Raw genomic sequence first — 22596 nt, forward strand, 5'->3', positions numbered from 1 at the left:
AAAACCGCTCCAGGGAGCATTTGCAAAGCAATGTAAGTGTAGAAAGAATCACTTTTGATATCCTAACTTTATGAGGAAAGGTCACACTCTCATGGTTTGGCCTTTTTATCGCTAAAGGTAGCTACCCTTAGGAGAAGAACCCAAAGGGATCAGTTGAAAACACATCAATCTATTTGTTTTCAAACTGAGATATTTTCTGTTCACTTTAAGGTACACTAGTCCTGGTACAGTATTAGTTGGGAAATAGTAGGATGAAACTAAGTTTAAAACAATAAAAAATATTATCTGTTTTATGAATCATCTATTTTTTATGTAACTAACATGGACATTTTGAAGAAGATGCTTCACACTTTTATAAAAGAGCATGAAGACATTTCTGCTTTACATTTTAATAAAGGAAGTAAACATACAACCACTTCTGGCATATCTAGGCATATGAATATATTATAGCTTGACTTTTTTAAACTATATTCAGAAATACTAATTTACTACTTAATATATCTATGATAAAAGCTAGAAAAATACACTCAGTATGAGTTAAAGAGTTTATTGTTCATTCTTTTAGCTTCAATGACAGATAGGTTTTAATCCAACTAAATGTCTTCCAAATCTTAATTATCTTCTTTTCTAAACATCAAGACAACTTAATAAATTTGTTCACAAAGTCTGTATTCCCTTTTTCAGAAGAGTGCTATGACATTTTTATTCAAATTCCTCTGGGATATCAAATGTTTAGCGTGGTCAGAGTATGAAAAAAGAAAGTTGTTAAGGGGCTCTGTACACAAAATATGAAATCTTCAGACAGTTTCACATTGGCAATTAGAAGATCCAAGCATCTATTTAAAAATGTTTGATGGGATATTCAAGGGGCATTAATATTACTTCTTCAATTCAGTTTTATGCACTAAAAGCTTGCACAAGTGCCTTAGTCTGAGAAAAACAAATTAACTAGAGCTTAAAATTTCCTTTTGTATTACATTAATTAAGACGAAAAAATATGGGGAAAAAACAATCAGAAGAACTTTAATGAATTCTAATTGTTATTCTAAATTATAGCTGTATTTGAGAAAAAAAAAATTATGTGCATTGCTTATGCAGAAATTAAAATGCCTGCCTTTAGCATGCATTCTCATAATGACTACATAAATTTTATTACCTCATTACCAATGTGAAGCAGAGATAATACAAGCATTTTCTGATATTCTTGTTCTGTTGCTAAACCTTTTCCCAAGTTCAGGGACAGTTACATCTTGGAGTTGGTTTCTGGGGTTTTGTTTATTTATGTTTTTGGTTTTGGTTTTGTTGTTGTTTTTGGGTTCTTCTCTTTGTTTTTTTGGGGGTTTTTTTCTTCTTTTTTATTCTCTCTGCTACACTAGTGGCTATACTTTAGAACTATTTTTGTTTGCAGGGAACCACTGCACCTTTGCCCACCTTTGTATGCTGTTAAATAAGGTCAGTTTGTATCACAGGAAGAGCCTCCCACATGTATTGACCAACAGATTGGACCTGTGGTGGGACAACTCATTAGGTACAGATCATTCACTCTATGTATAAGCAATGAATTTTTACCTACATTTGTAACACAGCATAATATCATTTTACATCATGTTCATAGTAGTTTTTTTTCTCTTTTGTAATTACACACTTACCCATTCATAGCAAGATTCCTCAAAATTCTTAAGTGTTGTGTGTCCAAGGGAAATCATGGGAAGTGTCAAGGAGTTAGAAACAAAGGCTAAAACTAATTCCTTGAAATTATGTATTTATCTTTTTAATCTTACTATTTCATGTGTCTTGATCAGTTGTGTTGCAGTTTTGAAATGTTGCTGAATGAAATTATTTCTGGAGACTAATCAGTTTTAGGAGGTCCAATTTTTTTTTTAAAGGCAGTAAATGGTATCAAGATAATATTTATTCATTTTATGCATAGTAGATTAATTGACTACAATAAGAAATTGGTTTCTTGAAAAAGCATCTAATACAATTGAAGACTTGAAAAAGTTTGTTAAAAACATGCTATGCCTCACACCGCTGTATTAAACCTTTTTGCCATTGCTTATCTTAATCATTCCAAATCTTAGGCACTTTGAGGTACCCACCTGACCTAATCACCCAAGATCTCCTTTTACAGTTCACGGAGAGAAATAGGAAGCCTTAGAGCAGTTTTCACCTGCTCCGTTTCAGTCACGTACTGCAGAGTGAGATGAATCACTGCCTGAATGGCTATTTCTTGATTTCAGCTACAAAAGGAGCTCTTCATTTGACTTACTGAGACAACTACTGATATTCATATTTGTTGATATGAATTCAGTTACTCTGCTCCCAAACACTGCACTGGACTCATTAGAGCCATCAGATTTCAGGTGATAAAAAACTCCTTGGGTTCAATTCTGATGATCAATTCTGTCTGTTATGGTCAATTTCTGGTAGTGACATAGTGTGTAAAATCACCTCTTATGTCTATCCACAAGCACCAGTCAATGAAGAATGCTATAAAAACTATCTTCTGTGTAGCAAAACATCTTTTGGTCTCCAGTTTGACCTATGCCTTAAAAGATAAATTCTACGTTGTATTGTCTTCCATGCTTATTATAAAGGTGAAGATATTTTTGGAAAAGAAAAGAGGATGCAATATATTCACTTAGCAGAGGTTTCTTCTGATCAAACTGTGTTTTATTTTCTATTAATTATTTGCTGCAGACCACATTCATCAGTTGTACTTGAGGAAGAAGCCATTCTATGTCTGTGTTTATTTAGAATCACAGAATGATTTGGGTTGGAGGGGACTGTAAAGATCATCTATGGGAGAACAAATAGGGGACAGAACAGAGAGCGTAGTGGAGCTTATGGAATGGGTTGTTCTGGCTTTGGTGGGATACAGACCCTGGGAAAAGAGACCATAGATATGAAAAATAATTGGGAAAAGAACTGTATATGTAACTATCAAGGTCTTTGAAATTACGTAGTTTAGTAAGGCTGCCAAGTAATGTGAACAATAGGCTATCTGCAGCTAGTGGGAAATTTTTGCTAAAAGCTGTGGCTGCCTGGAGCTGTAAAAGTATAAAACTGCACTGTGAGAACAATACTGCAACTTCAATAAATGACTTCAATGACTTCAACTCCAACTTCGGCTTTTTTTTGCTCAGGCTTTGGCTTCTTGCTTGGATGACTTTTTGTACCCCTCCTTTGAAGTTCCATCTCTCATTTGCATGACAGTCATCTACTTCCAGCCATCCTGCCATGGGCAGGGACATGTCCCACTAGACCAGGTTTCCTCCATCCAGCCTGGCCTCGAACACTTCCAGGGTGTGACATCTCCAGCTTCTCTAGGCAACCTGCTGCAGTACCACAACACCCTCACAGTAAAGAATTTCTTCCTATTATCCAATCGAAACCTACTGTACTTCAGTTTGAAGCCTTGGTTCTGTCTCTATGTGCTCTTGTATATATTCCCACTCCACCTCTCTTGTAGGCTCCCTTTATTTAAGTATTATTATGTATAAAATAATTCCATAAATATGCAGAGACATAAACATGCAGCTTGTAAAAAATGAAAAAAAACACCATCACAGTAATATCAGAATTCTTATAAATTAACTGGATTCAGTCTTTTAAAATACTATAAAATTATTTGCATTGTAATGGCATCTTTTAAATAAGTGGACTCAACAGGCCTAATCACATGACTGTCAGTACTGCCAGTCCCCTTTTTTTAAATAGCACGGAAAATTACACCATTGCAGAGTGATAAGGAAATGCTATAAACAATTAAAATCCCCCTGAGCAGGAAACTTCTCACAAATGTCTGGCTAAGATCAGAAAACTATATTAACCTAAATAATCCACAACATGTTACATGTTACCTTTTCATCTCCTGCTCTAAAAAAAACAAACCTCCAAGCTGCAAACCAAAACACTTCTGTTGTATAACTGAAAGTCAAGTTTTAAAGAAAATTTGTCCACTGACTTATACACATCAGCTTTTTAGAGAGAGACATTAAAATGTTATTTTCTCCTTATACCATTCAGACGTTTTAGCTCATTTTATATACTTGAACTTAGTCACCTTTAAGATGTATATAAAAATAACTGGACTAAAAGCAGCAAATCATTTGAGCTGTGAGCCTCATCCTAATAAAAACTTTTAATCAATTGTGAAGAATGATATGTTAGCACTCTGAGATAGAAAATGTGTTTTTCCATTAGTTATAGAAAAATTGTTAAAATATGGATATCATTCTTGAGATTATATGCCAAAATATTACTGGTTTGTACTTACACAGATTACCATTATGCTAGCAATTTTGTCACAAATAATTCTGCTAATATACAGGCATTGCATTTGGAATTATGTATAAAAATAGAGGTATAAAAACTCACAGCTTAAAACAAAGAAAGAAAAAGCCAAGATAAAAGTTACCTCAAAAAATACATAAATATAAACAGCACTTCCTAATTAAATTTTAAACAACACAAATCTTGCATTCATTCACAAAATAAGATGGGAAATGACAACAATTATTTCAAAAAGCTCATTTAATCTATAAGGCCTTAGTTTCTCTTAACTTTTCATGCTTTAGTCAATGGACTTCAGTACTTATGTTTGCTTCCAGACTGTATGTTCTGCTCATCATGCTGAACACATCAAAAGGCACTCCAGAAATTTATGTTTGTAAACAAAAGTAAACTTCAGCTTGAGAAGGCAGGGAAGTTTCATTCCACAAGACTTGTTCCAAATATTGAGTACGTCTTGGAGAGATACAACCTTTCTATTAGACTGAACACAGTCAAGATTTGGCCTCTGGCAGGAAAAAAAAAATTAAAGAAAAAAGGAAAAAATTGTCTCAAGGACAAAGGAGCTCAGCTTTCAGGTTTGAAGGAGCAGTATTTTATTCTCTACACCTGAAGCTAGCTCAGAAGCAGGAGCACTCACCTCTGCCAGATAAGCTTCTTAACTTCTCAGGCAACGATTTGGCAGCTTGTGCTACAGCACAGAGCAGTCCAAATCCATGCTTAGAGAACAAAAAATTACAGAAATGGAGGCATCAATTGCCAAGAAAAGATTTTTGCTTATGAGTCCACCCTACAGCCTAATGAAATCTACTTTTCTTTGGGTTGGATTGCACTGGTGGTAGAAGTGAGTACTCGAGTCACATCCTGTTCTCAGGGTACATTTCATCACAGCTGCTGTCAGATGGGCACAGAACATAAAGGCAGTGAAGGTGTTTTACAGTGCAGGAGCAGGAGTAAACACCTGAAAGGTGAAGACCTCTTTCACAAACTACCATTGCAATTTTCATTATTCTTTTGCTTTTGTTTTGGAACAGGAGATACACAGCCGGGCAGCTGAGCTCAAGAGAGTGGATATGGGTACACATCTCCAGTGTAGGAGCTCCAGAAGGAAGCACATTAAAGAGGCAGCAGCCTGTCTAATCACTTCACTGATGCCAGTTAAGCAACAGACTGGCATGTCCCAGATGGCAACACAGAGGGATGATACTCCATTCAAAGGAACACTCACTTTCCAGCCATGTCCTGTATTAATGTTTAGTACTTGTTTTAATCTCTCTTTGGAAATGAAAGCTTTGAGCCTAGCAAGGGACAGCTTTAAAAATGCACCCTGCAGTGTACCCAGTTATCTGCTCTTCCCCTCCATACTCATTGCTTCCCTGTGTCTGCCTGAATTTATTTTTATTGACTTCTCCAGAATAGCAGATTGCATCACAGTACAAGGAAACACAGCCACTATCTATCTCTCCATAATATTCTAGATCATTCTGAATACTCAGAATTTATGGATATCCAATTCAGAGCTCTTTCCTAAGCGATTCTCATATACTTTGCCAAAAGAATGAGACAACAGCTGGTTCCTGGTACATAATTGCCAATTCTGTTCCTTAATGAAGTATCCTGGGCAAAAGAAAGAATAACAATTCATTGGAGCATAGTGTAGAGCTGCAGGAATGAGCAAGAACTTTGTGTTTCAGTGACAGGAATGGAAAATATCTGCTGCAGATGGAAACAAGATCCTCAGAGATGGGCTTAAAAAAAACAAAGGAGGCAGTCAATCTCTGCAGTTCTTCACGATAAATGGGTCTCTGAAGTTCTTTCCTACAGACCTGAATTATATGAAAGCCCACTGCTTGTTTTAGGATCAGAAAAATATTTGGTGAAGGAACGTATTTTTATCCAAGTGGGCTGACATTCACAGAGGACAGAAGATAACAGTCTGATCCTATAGTTACATTGAGGAATTTTGAAAGATTCTTGCATTGTACACATGGGCAGTATAGTTGAGAATTTAATGCAGGTGCATAAATCAGAATCTTATGAGGAACACTATATATCAAAATGTCAATCTGAAATGTAACTGGGGCAAAGGTACATATGAACTTCGAAGTGTAGTCAATGTGGAACATCCATGGACAGATAATCTGAATTATGGCTCTATAGATTGTGCCATCATTACCACTTCCTTCTTCCTAAACTGGAGCAGCCCTGATAAAGAAGGCTTCTTTGGATAACTCTCTTTGCAACACTCTCTTTATTTACTCCTGAAAAGTATGACATATATCATGACAAGTATCTGCTTCTAGAAAAGAGTTCACAGGTGATCCTCCATATCCAGAAGTTAAGTTTATTCAAGGTCTATGAGCACTTAGTATGATATATGACCATTTTTCTGTACTCTCCATTACACAACAGCTGACAAAATCTTTCAGATCAATTCACTTACCTTAATTTGTCCTTTTATCACTCATCCCAGAATTCCTGGAACAAATGATCTTCCATCTGAAATTAATGGAAATTTAAGGGCCTATTCTCTGCAACTGCAAAGTCAACCATCAAATACATGGCAGAGAAAATGTAGTGAGACAGCAGTTGGTAATAGTCTCCTTCAAAAAGTGCTACTTAGACATGGTCCACCTTCACAGGGATCTCTAACATGACACTACAGAACAAACAATTCTTGAACAAACTCAACATGTCAGAGAAGTAGAGGCAATGATCTTTATAATATCAGGGTAGCTCCACTTCTCAATGTGATTAATATATACTAGAGAGGAGTAGCCTGAAACACTGTAAAAAAATGCCACCAGTACCTAAATTCCACGCATTATTTGCCTGAACAGAAGCTTTTAATAAAATACCTTACGATGTATCCATTGAGTTAAGCTTGTCTGGGAACTCTCTCTAGCACTGAGGCAAAGGGGAATGAAATGGCCTCATTTTTACTCCAAACACTGTCATCCTCCAAACAATGGCAGTCACATTCAAACAGCATATTGTAGCATAATCCAGTGGCTGTGATAACCCCTGCACTCTGACACTAATAATTGGCACAAGCCAAAAGTATGCTGAGCTGTCTTCAATGTTTGTTCACGTAAAGAAATTACTTTGACCAATTAAAAAAAAAAAAAAAAGAAGTCCCCAAACCAAAACCAAGAAAGAAATTTCCTTGAGATATTTAATTAATATAGTTTCTGTGGTGCAAGAACCAAAGGGTCTTGTGCTTAAAGGCACTTTCCTACTTGCTGCATCCCTGCTGTCTGCCCTGTGTGTGTTATTAGCTATAACACTGACAAAGGCACTTGACAGTACTTTAATTAAAGCATCTCCCAAATAAAGTTTAATTAAAAGCTATATAGCAGGGCTTGAACCTCCTCCATGTATGAAATCTCTATTTTTTTTTTCAGAGATGTATAAATAAATCAACGATTTTTAGTTTTCTATTGCTTAAATGGGTTTTGCTTTTCCAGTTTCATTAACAGTATGAAAGCACCAACCTACTCTTCTGATCACTGTCGGGAATGTATGTTAATTAGATATCCTGAAGCTAATTAGATTTCCCGATGCAGGAAATCTATAGTAACTTCACAGCTCTTTTGTATCTTCAAAGGAGAGCTCCCATAGTCACCAATAGGAGAAAAACAACAGAATATCAATCTGTAGTTTCAGTCTTCTCTGAACTATTGAAGCAAAATTGAAAATAATGAAAACTCAAGTTTTAAGATCAAGAAAGAAGCACTACCTAAGAAAATAAGGTGTAGAAACACTCATCTGTGTAATTGCTTATATTGAATTCTTAAAATATCAAAGATTACATATCCATCTATACCAGGGCACTAAGATCTCAATCATAGATTTTTTTGCTATCAATCGTCTTTCTGCTTGAAAAATGAAACATACTTTCTGCATAGCTATTGCACCTAAGTGTTGGCTTCTCATTTGCTCAGTTGGCTCACAGGGAGCACATATGCAAAAGAGGAAATTTTGTTTCCTATTAAGTTACAGTTCTACTATATCACAGACAAAACATACTTTGTCTATTTGAATAAACCAAAAAAAATGCAGCAAAGCGTGGATAGACTAATGAAGTCCCATATTTTTTACTGGTCAAATATATCCTTTACAAAAAAACTGTGGTAAAGGTGTTTTGATTTATCCTTGTGAGTGTATGTATAGAAGAAGAAGCATATAATTTTGTTGGAGTATTTTTCTAATAAATTCACATCATCTACATAATTTGAATTATACAAGTTGTAATTACATTATAATGTAGCCATATCATTAGAAAACTTTGTGCATATTTCAGATAAAACAACATGAAGTCACTACATTATTAATTTGTTTACAAAAAATATAAGTTAAATATACATATTAAAAAATCCCCAAACACTTCCAAAACAACTCCAAGACTCACCTAACACAGAGTTTATAGTACATATTTTAACACATGCCAATTTTTTCACCTTTAACGAAATTATGTTTTACAGGTACATCAATCACATAACTTTAAAATTACATAATTATTCACACTGAATCTTCACAGAAATTTCAACACCCTTTATTATCTTTAAATCAACACTTTTGGTTGTCTAATTTTCTGTCTTCCAGTTACTACTCTTAGACTGGCAGGTGCCTTCACTCAGGAGCTGCTCCAATCAAGGCTGTACAAGACTTAATGCTCTGCTGGCCACCATGTAATTCTACCTCACCAATTACTTAGAAATCTATTTGCATACAGAATCACAGAATAAGCTGAGTTGGAAGGGACCCTCAGGGATCACTGATCTAAGCCCTGCACAAGACCAACCCCAAGAGTCACACCATGTGCCTGAGAACACTGTTCAAATGCTTCTTGCACTCTGTCACTCTTGATGCTGTGGCCACTTCCCTGGGGAGCCTCGTCCAGTGCCCAACCTCCTCTGAGTGAAGAAATTTTTTTTTTCTAATATGCAGCCTGAATTTCTCCTGAGACAGCTATGGGCCGTTCCTTTGGGTTCTGTGCTGGTCACCACAGAGAAGAAATCAGTGCCTGCCCCTTCTCTTCCTCTCATGAGGAAATTGTAGATTGCAATGTGGTCTTCCCTCAGTCTTCTCAAGGCTGAACAGACCACGTGAACTCAGCTGCTACTCAAGCCCCTTCACAAATCTTGTGGCCCTCCTTTGGACACTCTCTAATAATTTAATGTCTTTCTTAATATTGTGGTGCCCAAAACCACACACAGGACCCTAGATGAGGCCACCCCAGTGCAGAGCAGAGCAGGACAATTCCCTCCCATGCTCAGCTGGTGATGCTGTGCCTGATGCACCCCCGGACTATTTTTCCTTATGTGTCTGCTGTACAAAATTTCCCCTTTGATGAACTTTAATTCTGATGTTTTGCAACCATATTAGATTATTTTGGTGGAGGTTGTGGCATCAGTTTATGATATCTTCACCTATAATATTGCTTTAGATAGACACATATATTTTATCCTTCTTTACCTCCTCCTTAATATGTATGATTCATAGGTAAAAATGCTATAATTTTACTAGATTATAAAAAAATATATAAACTTGACTGAATTATAGATAATAAGATGTGGAAATTGTTCCACCTTTTAAATCACATCTGAACATATTTGCACTGTAATACTCTTAGCTTCTACATTTTTGCAAACAAGTCCATGTTCAGCTGTATTTTTTCTGATTTGTTCAGTAGTCCCCAGGGAAAATCTTCTCTGTAACAAGCAGCAACTATAGGTGATTTTTTTTTAAGCTCTTTGAGTTAAGAAGTTAGTGACAGGAAAAAGAAAATAGGAGTAAATAACTGCCCATTTGTCAAAATTGTTTTCTATTCCTGAGGTAAAACAATAAAGAGCTAAAGTGGTCACAGACATGAGTTGCTGAAAACTTTTTCACACATTGTGCAATCAGTAATTAGAATCTGGCAGCCAGATTCTCCAGATTTCTGCCTAAATCTAGACAGATGTATGCTCCAGATTAGCAATCAAAAGTCTGAAAGGGAATTTCTGTTGGCCTTTGTGCTTTTGGATATCCAAACAGTGGCTATTTTCTTAAATTTCCACTTGTCCATCCACATCCATGCAGCATAAGGAAAGTGAACTGACTCAAAGGGAAAAGGCACATGAGCTAGACTGGTGGTAAATAAGGAACCAGAGTGCAAGAAAGGAGATAAGAAACTATGAATCTAGATAAATCATCTGAGATGATGAAAACAAAATGGGGAAAAAATTAAGGTTTTGCTCTAGAAGGTCAAGGGAAAACAGAGTCATTAACTGAGAATCCTAGATTGTATTTAATTTCGATAAACGGAATAAGTTTGGGACTGTTTTCTAGGAATTCATGAATCACGTGAGTTATCACTGAATCCCCCAGAGCACTTTTTAATGCCCTTACCCTCTGTGCAAGGTTAGCCACATTAATGACGAGCTGTGTATCCAAGGTATACCCACCATTTGTTAGAGAAACTATTGGATTTGGATTTGGAGCTATTTGGATTTGGCTAAAACTTCCAGGATCAATAGAGACAATTGTGTTCCAGTGCCTGCAAACCTTCCCCAGTGTTGTTTAATTTATTAGCATAATTGTAGCTAGGAAATTCAGGTGTCTGCTAAGATATGTGATGCACAGAAAAGGAATAGAGAAAGAAATAATCCCAAATGAACTCCAGGAGATAAGGACACAAGCTAAGAATAAATGAGGATAAATAAGAATAAATCAGGATAAAGAACCTGATGGAAGAGAAATGCAAGACAGAGTAATAAAAACCATAATGATCTATGGCATCCAATATATTTAATCTTTCAGCATGTAAAATTTTCTCACGTTTCCCGACCCTCATCACTCTTCTATTGTCTTTAAGTATTTGTGAAACTTGCAAGTGTAAACTTAAGGCATTTTAAACTCTTATTTGGTTTCCAAAATGAGTTATTAAAAAAGAATAATGGTGTGTTACCATTTCAAGTGAATGATATTAGAGATCTTGGTTATCATCTTAGGTTTCTAATGTTTCCAGGTGATGTTATAATAGTACATAATGTTGCCATTTCTGTGGCAGTTTGGACTGTGTGACTGTTTAAATGAATTAATATTACAGATGCAAGGTCATATGAGGCAAATTAGAAAACATGCAAATTATACTAGCTGTGGAGCTCTCTTTTCATCCGTTTGTGAAGTCTGGCCCTTATTTGCCTTACAGCAAAAAGAAACTTTTGAATTTTACATCTCATATAATGAACAGAGTACATCGCATGGCATAGAGAATCAAGGAGCATAAAGGAGCTGAAAATTTTAAACATTTTTGGTAAGCAGAAGCTTGCTTCTTCTACTTTTTCATTGCTTCATTCAGTCTCCAAAGTTCTCAGAGATAACCATAAAGTTCTTACATAGCTTTATTCATCTTGAAAATGGTTTCCCACCCCCCCACCCCCCCCACCCCATCCTTCTGAATTTCCTTTCCTTAATCTACACTTGCATGCTATCTCTTCCTGTCAATAACAACTCTTTTGTATCTTTCCGGGTGATATTTTAATGAATACTGAGACAAAAGTACAATACAGTACTTTAGTATTTCCACAGTTTTCTTTCCAGGGGAACAACACTGTCCCTTCTCTTATCTCCTCTATCTTTAACCTTCCTCCTACAAAATGATTTAACATTACCCGCAGTCTTTTTGCTGTTCTGTGCCAAGGTATTCTTGATTTTGCCCCGGTATTCCTGTGCCATTCATTCACCAAGGAATCAGATTGTATCCTTCTTATGTGAACTATTTCATTTTATGGATCCCTAGCTTGAAACCCTCCAGATGATGCACATTCCTGAGTGGCAAAGCCACAGCTGGAGGGAGTAGGTATTACCCTTTTAATATGTAGAGTACTACCTAAATCATGGTCTTACCTTCCTAGAACATTTATTTCTCAAACATTATTCTCAAAAAGAGTATTTTTAGCTTAAATTATGCTTATTTGCCGCTTCTGTTTTCTATTAAGATGGTACAGCTATTATGTCATAAAAAACCCAGAACATATCCTGATTAAATATATCAAAGCAAACAGGAATTTGTGATTAAATTATTATATGTGTATTTAGAGCAGATTAAAACTGCAGGGTTTGGGGCATCGATTTAAAATTGAATCTAAATCAAATATATGATAGAATCATCATTATAAAATATGGTTAATTTAAACAATATAAGGAAGTCTTTCAGGAAACATATAGAAAAGAGTATATATTTTATACTTATGTGATTCGAGGTAAATCTTATAGGCAGTTCCACTCTTTTAATTACTTTATTTTGTAACATTAGCATTCTTTCTGTCAGATTAATGTACTTCAGTTACAATGTGCATAACAAGTTGCTTAAGAAGGATAAAACCTAAATCTATAATGTATTAAAATGTAAAAACTATTCAGAAGAGAGCTTTGAGTTATTAACTCTGAATTGTGAGTTATTCGTAAGCTCACACTTCAAAACAGAGTACCAGCATATGAAAGGAAATGAAAGTGAAAACATCAGGCTCATAATAAAACCTTTTAAAACATTTTCTTATTTAAACTTTAATTTTTTATTCTTTCAAATTTTTAAAGATTTATGCAATTATTTAAACTGAGATTTGATTCAGACAGCAACATAGGATTATTCTTCAAAAAATACAACTCTTTCTTCAGTGATCCTATGTAATTTGAATCATGTGGGTATGAGACACTCTTTTTAACTATTTGAAGACCAAGAAAAATATATCCTTTTCTTGACTGTCCCAATGAACTTGACAAGTCTGAAATATTAAACAGTTTGGAGATGAGAGAACAATCTGAATTCGTCCCTAGAAATTGTAAATAAACATTTTTGATGATTAAGATTAAAAAGAAAAATATTTAAATAAAAAATACAATTAACTGGAATGTAGCAAACAAAAATATCCACATGTGCCTCTATAGGAAGTCTATAATGTATGCACCACGATACCTGTATATGCAAACTGAACAAGGTCCCACAGTGCATTGGGGTCTATGCCTTCCATTTTGATCTCTTCTTGCTTGGCTTCACAAACATCACTTGTAAACATGGCAGCAAAGTAGTCAGAGACAGAACTGAGGACAAGTCTGCAAAAAAAAAAAAGTAAGAAACTGGTGTAATTTGCTTGGATATATGTATTAGAAATATCACATATTTATAAACTTATTTAAAATTATTTTCATAATAATTAAAAATTATTAGAAGGAATATATTATTAATGGACATTGGCAGAAAAACACAGAATGACATTTAATTCTAATTTGATTTTGCATCCTCTGATACGAACCAAGTGGTACTTTAGCATATGACTATAAAACAGACATGGAAATTATCACTCAGTCTTTCTGATAATCTTTCAATCATGCAGATGTCCCAACTGTTAACAAGATAATCTCTCAGTAGCAAATCATCAACTTAATAATGACAGGCATTTCATAATCCAGAGGTACTCTTCTTCATTCCTAAAGGCTTCTTTATTATAAACTTTAAAAATAGAATGTGACATTAGACAATCTATATTTATACTAAATATAATCTACTAAACTGTTAGTAGCTTAACATGCTACTCACTAAAAATATGTAATAAAATCACTGTGTAATACAATGTTTTTGTTGATAAACATGTCCAAAGAAATATTTTGAATATATTTTGAAAATACCTACAAAATGATCATAGCTTGCTGTTTGGGGATCTGATATAGATAAATCAATACCACTGCAGTATCAGGTATGACTGTAATTACTGGGGCTTTAAGTTAAGGCATTCTTCCAAATACCATCTACAGTGAAATTTTGGTCTTGTTAGGACCCAATATTCACAGATGACCGTGAGATAGAAATGTGGTACAGATATAAATAGTGTACCATGTGCTTTCATTATGATGGCCACATTTCTGGATTAATTTGAAAACATGACATACAAACATATTAATAAAATACACTACAATTACAACTGGACAACATGGAAACCAAGAGAAAAACAATTAGCCTTTCGTATATTCTTAGCTAGTTTGTGCAGGGCAAATTATTACTAAAAATATAGTGAAGATAAACATGTTAAGTCTTATCAGCCACCATGGTAATTGATTGCTTTTGCACTCTTATCTCACCCCAATAGCTAAGTAAAACATGACAGCTTGAATTAGCTTCATAATTTTACAGTGCTTTAAGCTGCTATATTTTACCAGCAAGTAGGGGAGATTGAAGACATATATGTATAATCTTTCCTCTAAAGATGGGAAATGACTAAACAGGTATAGTACTTTTATCACTTTTCATGTTGTGCTCAACTCCAGCAGTGATGAATTTTAGAAGTCAACATCCTAATTCATAAACAGTTCACATTTATATTTATGTAATGACTAAACATCAATGGATGACGACAAAAAGATGAACTTAGAAATAGACTTTGGTGCTGCCATGAGAAACACCTAATTTACTATTTTTTCATCATTGAAGAACATTTACTTCTATGTTTGCTTATTTATATATTATTATATTTGTAAATCTTCTTCTAGTACTTTTTCTGACCACTTATAAATAAGTGACTTTATTCTTCATAGATGCTTTAATAAAAGCATCAAAAAAATCACAGAAAGGAAAAACATGATGATTTCCTATGAGATCACAGATAGCAGAGGTGTAATTTAGGTATGTGATGGAGATTTTCATTGGAGACCATTTCATTCATGGAGATTTAATTTAATTTCATTTTGCATTAGCTGTTGCTTCAGATTTACTAGCCATCATTTAAATTCATCTATGGATATTCAATTTGATCACTTGCCAAAAGCAAAGCCAAAACCCTTGGTTGCATCAAAAAAAAAAAAAAAAAAAAAAAAAAAAAAAAAAAAAGACAAATGAATGAACAGAAATTTTAATACACCAGTTAATGACCAGTGGAAATATTTTCAAACAGTTATATATTGTATTTTATATTCACATTATTTATGTTCAGCAGTTACTTATTATATAATCTTACTGCATATATATGGTCAAATATAAAACAAACAAAAAACAACAGAGGGAGGGCAGAAAATAAGTAACAGAAAGATTAAATCTCTTTCATAAACTTGTATAAAAATAAGTGATTTTACACAGTTTGTGTGAGGAAAATCAAAGATGTTATGTAATGGATTTCAGCTGCAAAGGAGCATCCAGACTACAGGAACATCCAAAAGCCAGTGTAAAGTGGGGAAAAAAAAGAAAAATAAATAAGACACATGTAAGGTCCTCAGCATTACCCATTTTTCTTAGAGGTTTATCCCTACTGGTTCGTACCACCTATCAAAGAAGATGGCTTAAATGAGCAGAAAGGTTCTCTGATGTAGCAGCTCACCTACAGAAGCAAGACAAGCTTTTGAACATAGTGATAAAAAAAACAGGGTTATTTTTTTAAGTGTTTTATGTTAACTAATCAATAGTTAACAGAAATACTGAATCATCTATTTCATCACCTTACTATAACCAAAAGACTAAGTTTCAAGACACTAACTTTTACCTTGGGAAGTGCTCTGCAAGTTGAACCGAAGAGAGAGGAACTTGCTAATTACACTTAACTCTGAAAGGTGACAGCTTTTGTAAATCCTTATTGTATTCCAGGGTTGAGATGGAAGATCAAAAGTGAGAAATCAAAGAGATCAATTAATTTGTAATGATCTGCTGCTTTTTGTAGTTCAGAAGTCTCCAAACAGCCCTAAATCTTCGTTTAAAGGCATGTTGACTTATTAATCAAGAAAGGTCAGGTGGCTGAGGATGTCACCTTTTCAACTTCGGATCTGGTAGTGAGAATACATAATAAACTCTTTCATCCATGAGACTCATACCAGGTAACTCATGGCTTAAAATGAGTTTGTGAACCCAGAAAGATTTTCTTCAGATTAAGGGACTTCTTTCTCTCTACAACTAATTTCAACTGAGCAATTTCTGGTTTCTTTTATACGTAGCCCATATTACTGATTAGAGTTGTGACCTTTCTTCAAAGGATATCAGATTTTATTTTAGTTTATTATAGAATATTTCTTTGCTACTTTCACAACTGTTTTCATATACACTTTTGATAGAGAATTGCCTCAACACTGATAGTGCGTTTATTAATTAAAAGAAGCAAACAAATCTTGATCACTTAAAATCTTCAAGAAAACTCTTATAATGTTTTACTGCCAGCGGAGTAGAATATCAGATATTATTTAGACCAAAAAATCATAGGCAAGACACTATTTTTTCTCCACGAATATTATGCTAATACACATAGGAGCTGAATATTCTCAAGAACTGGGTCCATGAGAATCTCATGACGTTTAACTAGACCAAGTGCAAAGTGCTGCACCTGGGTTAGGACAACCCCCAGTATCAATCCAGGCTGAGGGATGAATGGATAGAGAACAGTTCTGCTGAGACTGTCTTGGTGATGCTTCTGGATGAGAGGCTGGAATGTGCACTCACAGCACAGAAAGCCAAACATGTTCTGGGCTGCATCAAAACAGTGGTGACCAGTAGGGTGAGGGAGGGGATTCTGCCCCTCTACTCTGCTTTGGTGGGACCCCACCTGGAGTATTCATACAGCTTTCATTTACAAAGATTCTAGGGGAAAAAATGGTAATATTTAGAATTTTTCCACACTAAATTTTAATTTTCATTTACCTTTTGACAGATGGCATTGTGAAAGTATGTGTAAATATATATATATACATATATATATATATATATAATCATATATATGTATTCATAAGTATTATTTTTTTAAAAAAAAAGCTGCAATTTTAAGCTCTGAGTTCTGAAAGGAATAAAATCTCACATTCAATGAATAGTGCTATAATTCACAGCACAGGAAGGACATCAGCCTCTTAGAGTGAGTCACCAAAATGGTGGCCACCAAAATGATTAGGGGACGGAGCACCTCTTCCACAGGAAAAGATTGAGGGTATTTGGCTTTTTCAGCCTGGAAAAGAGAAGACTTTGGGATGACTTAATTGCTGCCTTCCAGTACCTGAAGAAGCCTTTGAGAAAGATGGTGAGGGACTCTTTATATGGTCATGTAGTGACAGGACAAGTGAGAATGGTTTTAAAGTAAAAGAGTACGTTCTTTCACCCTTCTAAGTCCATTTCAGTTACTGCACCTTTTTCCAGTCCATAAAGTAATAGTATTAGTATTCTGGTTTAATACAGTAATAAAATATCTCTAGCTGGAAAAGGACTCTTAAGGCTCCTAAAACAAAAATAAACCATGTGATTAAGTGCATGATCAGATGCTCCTTGAACTTTTACCACTTTCCTGGGAAGCCTGTTGGAGCGACTTACCACCCTTCTGCTGAAGAACCTTTTTTTAATATCCAATCTGAACTTCCCCTGACTTCATTCCATTTCCTTGGGTCCTGTCACTGGTCACCAGACAGATGAGATCACCACCTCCCCCTCTGCTGCTCCCCTTGAGAAAGCTGTAGACTGTGATGAGGTCATCCCTCAGCCTTCTTTTCTGTAGGATGAACAAGCCCAGTGACCTCAGCTGCTTTCCTTGTCCATTTTTCCTTCAAAACCTTTCACCACCTTGGATGCCCTCCTCTGGACATGCTCCAACAGTGTGGTGTCCTTATTTTGTGGCTCCCAAAACTGCACAGAATACTCAAGGTGAGGCTGTACCAGCACAGAGCAGATAAAGGCAATCACTCCTTGATGGGTTGGTGATGTTGTGCCTGGTCCTTCCCAGGGCATGGTTGGCCCTTTGCTGCCAGGGCACTGCTAACACTCATTCAACTTGCCAGCAACCCAAACCCCCATATCAAGATCATCAATCAAGGTTAATATTAAAAGCTTATCTAAATTGCCTTGCTGCTTCTGATAGCAGGAATTTTTGCTGTTGTTGTTCTTTCCCAACCACATTACTTGAATGAATTGTTTTTAAACTCATGGGCAATGGGTTGTGTTAAACAACTCTTTTAGATGCAATGTTTTTTATGGGAAGTTCATCAAACCTTACAGATATCTGGGAATAACATAGGGGTGCTGTACTGCTTTTACTCTGTGTTTTCTACGCACTTTTCTTCTTTCACTCTCTTCTTCTAGACTTTCCTTCTTTCTCTGCCTGGTTCTCCTTTCTTTTCTGCCTGGTTCTTTATTCTTTTATCTTGCCTTTCAGCTAAACTTTCTCCATTAATTTTTCCTCATTTTACTTATACTATTTTTTTAACTTTGCCTGACTACACTAGAACTCAAAATGGATTGAAAAAGTTGTTACCACCCAGGGCACTGAAACAGACAATGCTAACTGCCTTTTGTTGAAGGAGTTTTATTAAATTTATCTTCATTTATGTCATTCAAATACTAGTAGAAAGTTTGGGTAACCTTACAAAAGTATTTCTTTGTTTCATATGTTATTGGTAATTTTCCAATAGTTCTATACTACCTTTTCTGCCATGGTAGGAGTTCCCCATGATCCTTTTCTTGAGTATTGGAAAGAAAAAAAAAACCTTTTATTTTTTTTTTTTAATTAAGAGAAAACAGTAAATAAAAACTTGTATTTCTCATTATGCACTCAATTATATCTGACTATATTATAACAACAACAAAAGTAGATTTCTTGGTTTCTCAACAACTGCAATGGAAGTCAGAAATATAAGCTGAGGATGTAACTCTCCTTCTACATCTTCTTTGCATTTTCTGATTCTATTGAATTTTTTGTTATTGAATCCAGTCTCTGTTATATGGGAGTGTTTTAATTGGATAGGGGCAAGTGAATTTTAGCCTTATATCACATTTGTTCTTTTTTTGTTTCCCTTCAGCATAGAGTTCCTATCTTGTTTTGTGCAGCATTAATAATCAAAATGTCTTAAACTACAGTCTGAGTTTAGAGATGCTCTAATATTTATGCAGTCCTAGATGGAAGTTTTAATGAACTCTCCAGCACAAATATTAAGGTCCATCTATCATTTTCAGTCACTTTAGCTCTTTTCTTCCCAGGATTTTTGATGTGTCTTCAGCAGCTGTAGAATACAGCATTTCTAGTGCAGTTATCAAAAACCAGTGCAATTCATGTAAATTGACTTCACTCAGAACAACCAAATCAATGATGGCAAACACATATTCTTAATTTTATGTTGACCCATGTGATTATTGCTTGATTAAAAAATTTCATTTACTCTGATCATGCCACTATAGTTCTGAACAATATTTGCTTCCCAAATGCACAACAGGAGTACATGGAAAAGGAAAGCAGAGATGAATGATGTGAGAGAAATACAGAAACATAAAAAAACTGAATTAGAGAGGCCCAAATATCATGTACAGATGAAGACAGTAAGGGATTTAATAGTAAAGAAGTGTTTCTGTAAGTACCTTGGAAGCAAATGTAAAACTTTTGAAAGATTTTGTGCACTGCTCAAAAAAGCTTTATTTGTCTCAGATTTTTTTTAAATATTATTTTTTTTTATATTATGGTGTGTTTTGAGGACAAGTTTAAGGTGTGTTACTGGAGGAAGCTCTGCAGTGTTACTCAAGGGCCGCTCTCTCCTATCTGTAATGGATCATGATAATTGCAGGAAGTTTCTAAAGACTGGAAAAGTCAATTTCCATGTAAACCCCTAAGAAGGACATAGGCACCTACAGACTTATTTGCCTCATCAAGATCATGGAGCAAATTGGCCTGGATGACACATCCTGCACCACTACAAACAATGAGGATGATAAAAACTGGAACAGGCCAACAAGAGAGGAATGTCCACAAGAGATGATATTTAAAAATTAGCTGTGTATGACCTCAATGGTCTAACCTTGCAGTTGACCCTACTTTGAGCAGGGCAAGTTGAGTCTGTAATTTCTAGGATTGTAATGACTACAGTAAAATAAGCAACTCACTGTGCTTGTCCAGACACACCTGTCTAAACAAACATAGAATAAACACTATCAAAACTTTTGCAGTTGAGATTTGGAATTTTGACTGCAGACCACAGAGAAGTAGAAAATTACATGTAAAGGTGTCCAAAGGTTTATTAGAAAATCTAAATAGGATTATGGGTATTATTTCATGGTTAGTCTTCTTATTAGGGCATGTTTTCAGCTCAGGAAGGATCTATATATACTGTAGAATTGAAATGACAAATGTGAAATTAAATTTACTACTAAAAGGTGTGCATCCAAACATGAACAGCTCTATTAAAAATAATAGGGGAAATGAAAAAACTAATTTTAAAATCCCCATGATTTAAATATATTAATGAAGATTCTGTCTGGTTTTACTTCTTAGCATTTGGAAAATAACTTTGGCTCTGCAGTCTTGTATATTGCAAGTTTTTTTTTTTTTTTTCTTTTACTTACTGTTATAGGAGTTGGAATATAGACTGTCCAGCTTCTTTGTTTAACAGAAATAGTCTCTGTGTCCATATTCACTCAGGGCAAAAAGAACTTTGTAAGGTCCAATTGCCAAGATGCCCCTAGAGTACTCCTCTGCACCAGGAAGTTAATTTATGAGTTCAGAAATGCACTGGCTGTTTTTCTCACTTCCTGCTTCGGAGCCATAATCCCGCTCTGAATTTAGTATCTCACCAGAGAAATCAGGACACAAGCAGGGAATAGATTACCCTTGGTTTGCAGCCTTATGCAGAGTTCAGATGCAAAAATACTTGCTCACCTGGAAATTCTGAATTATTCTCTGTATTTTAATCTAAACTCTAGGATCATATTTTTATTTTCATGCATTAAATGAAAACCTATTTCTGAGACCAAAATCTCAATGAAGAATAACTATTATAAGTTTAATTTTTGTCCAAAACCAATTGGTTTTATCCAAAACCAAAACCAATTATTTATGAAACCATAGTTTCATAAATACCAGCTGCTTTAATATCAGACAATCTTACAGAATTTTAGAAATTAAAATGTACTATAATTTTTATCCCAATAATTAAAAATAAATAAGAAATGTTTAGGTCATTGAATGGCATAGGTCATAGGAAGAAAGTATTCTGTATTCTACTATAAGTGTCTGAGAGACTCTGTACAACAGACTTATCAGAGGATCAGGATCTTAAGCTAGAAATGATGCTGTTCAGTGCAGCTATACAGCACACCATTTCAGAAATTCACATTCTCTTCACATAAGAATAACATCACAGTAGGGAGAATTGTTAGACACACTCACCATCAGTTTGCTAGTTGAGTGCTACTTGAACTTTTAAAATCTGTACAAAAAACCCTTACCTTCAAAGCCCCAATCTTCAAGCCCACCTTTTCCAGCCACTTACACTTGTGTTTAAAGAAAGAGGAAACAATCATAAGGGGCAACAGGAAACACTGTTCTAAGAAATACAGATACCCAAAACTATATTAACTTTTTTAATTTCTGTCTTATGCCTATATCCTACCTGTGTGCAGGTATCTTGCGATCCCCAGCAATCAGGATAACATCACAGAGCTGCTGCTGCTTCAAGTAGCTCTCCATTTTCCTGAAGGTTTGCTCTGCGTGGTGAACAGCCTGGTAGAATTCCTCGGAGCTACATGAGTCCATGTCACAGTGGGGTGGCAAGGGGTGGCTGGCTCCTGACAGTCTGTAAAGAACAAGAGAAACTCCAGGTTGGTAAGATGTGACCAAGTGTTGACTCCATCACAGCTTCTAGAATCTGATACATGTAAATCAGTACAACCTTTCCCTGTTCTCATCACTGTAAGTACAAGATAGCAAAACCTTACTGCATTGGGAGACAAATGGAAAAAGTAATCCTATCTCTCACTGATTCTAAGCACATACTCTAGTTTACTTTCTCAAAATCACATTCATTTTACACCCCTTGGGAAAGAAAAATAAAACTCTAATTGACTTAATCTGTAATGTATTCTGATTATTTTCACAATGAAAAATTACACACCTACTTATTATCCAAAATACTTATTAATAAAAACTGAATTTAGCCTGCAAAGATAATTATGTCTATATTTAAAAGGGGAAAAAAAATAAACAGGAGAAAAATGTTTTGTTCTGTTTTGCATTATATAGCCATCTATTCCTAGTTTGAAGTTACTCAGTTAAGTGTTGCAGTGGAAAATCAAAGTGTCAGGAAGCACTAGTCCTCGAGGAAAACAGGAAACTATGTTAGAATTTTTAAACAGTTCTCAACACAGAAGATACCCTCTTCTTTTACAAATATGTAATGAGATGGATTCAAATGAAAGCCTTAAGATTATATATATAACTTATAGTGCTGAAAATGAAATATTTCACAAATGAAGCTAATTTTTTTCTTAAATAAATATATACAAGAGAGTTTACATAATCAATAGAAGAGCAGTAGACAACAAATCAT

At 35.0% G+C, this 22596-nt stretch overlaps 1 protein-coding gene across 2 annotated transcripts in view; it reads right to left on the reverse strand.

Moving 5' to 3' along the window:
* Positions 1 to 22596, reverse strand: part of KLHL1 (kelch like family member 1) — a 178942-nt gene that overhangs the window by 99150 nt on the left and 57196 nt on the right. The window contains exons 2-3 of one of the 2 annotated variants that reach the window (XM_041419927.1): positions 21661 to 21843; positions 13256 to 13392 (exon numbers count right to left, since the gene is read on the reverse strand). In XM_041419927.1, coding sequence (XP_041275861.1) covers positions 13256 to 13392; positions 21661 to 21843 — 320 coding nt within the window. The remainder of the gene's footprint in view (positions 1 to 13255; positions 13393 to 21660; positions 21844 to 22596) is intronic. The other variant, XM_041419928.1, reaches the window with a different exon arrangement.

Source organism: Onychostruthus taczanowskii, unplaced genomic scaffold (genome assembly GCF_017590055.1).
Source record: "Onychostruthus taczanowskii isolate IOZ18803 unplaced genomic scaffold, ASM1759005v1 scaffold62, whole genome shotgun sequence".
NCBI classification, from domain to species: domain Eukaryota; kingdom Metazoa; phylum Chordata; class Aves; order Passeriformes; family Passeridae; genus Onychostruthus; species Onychostruthus taczanowskii.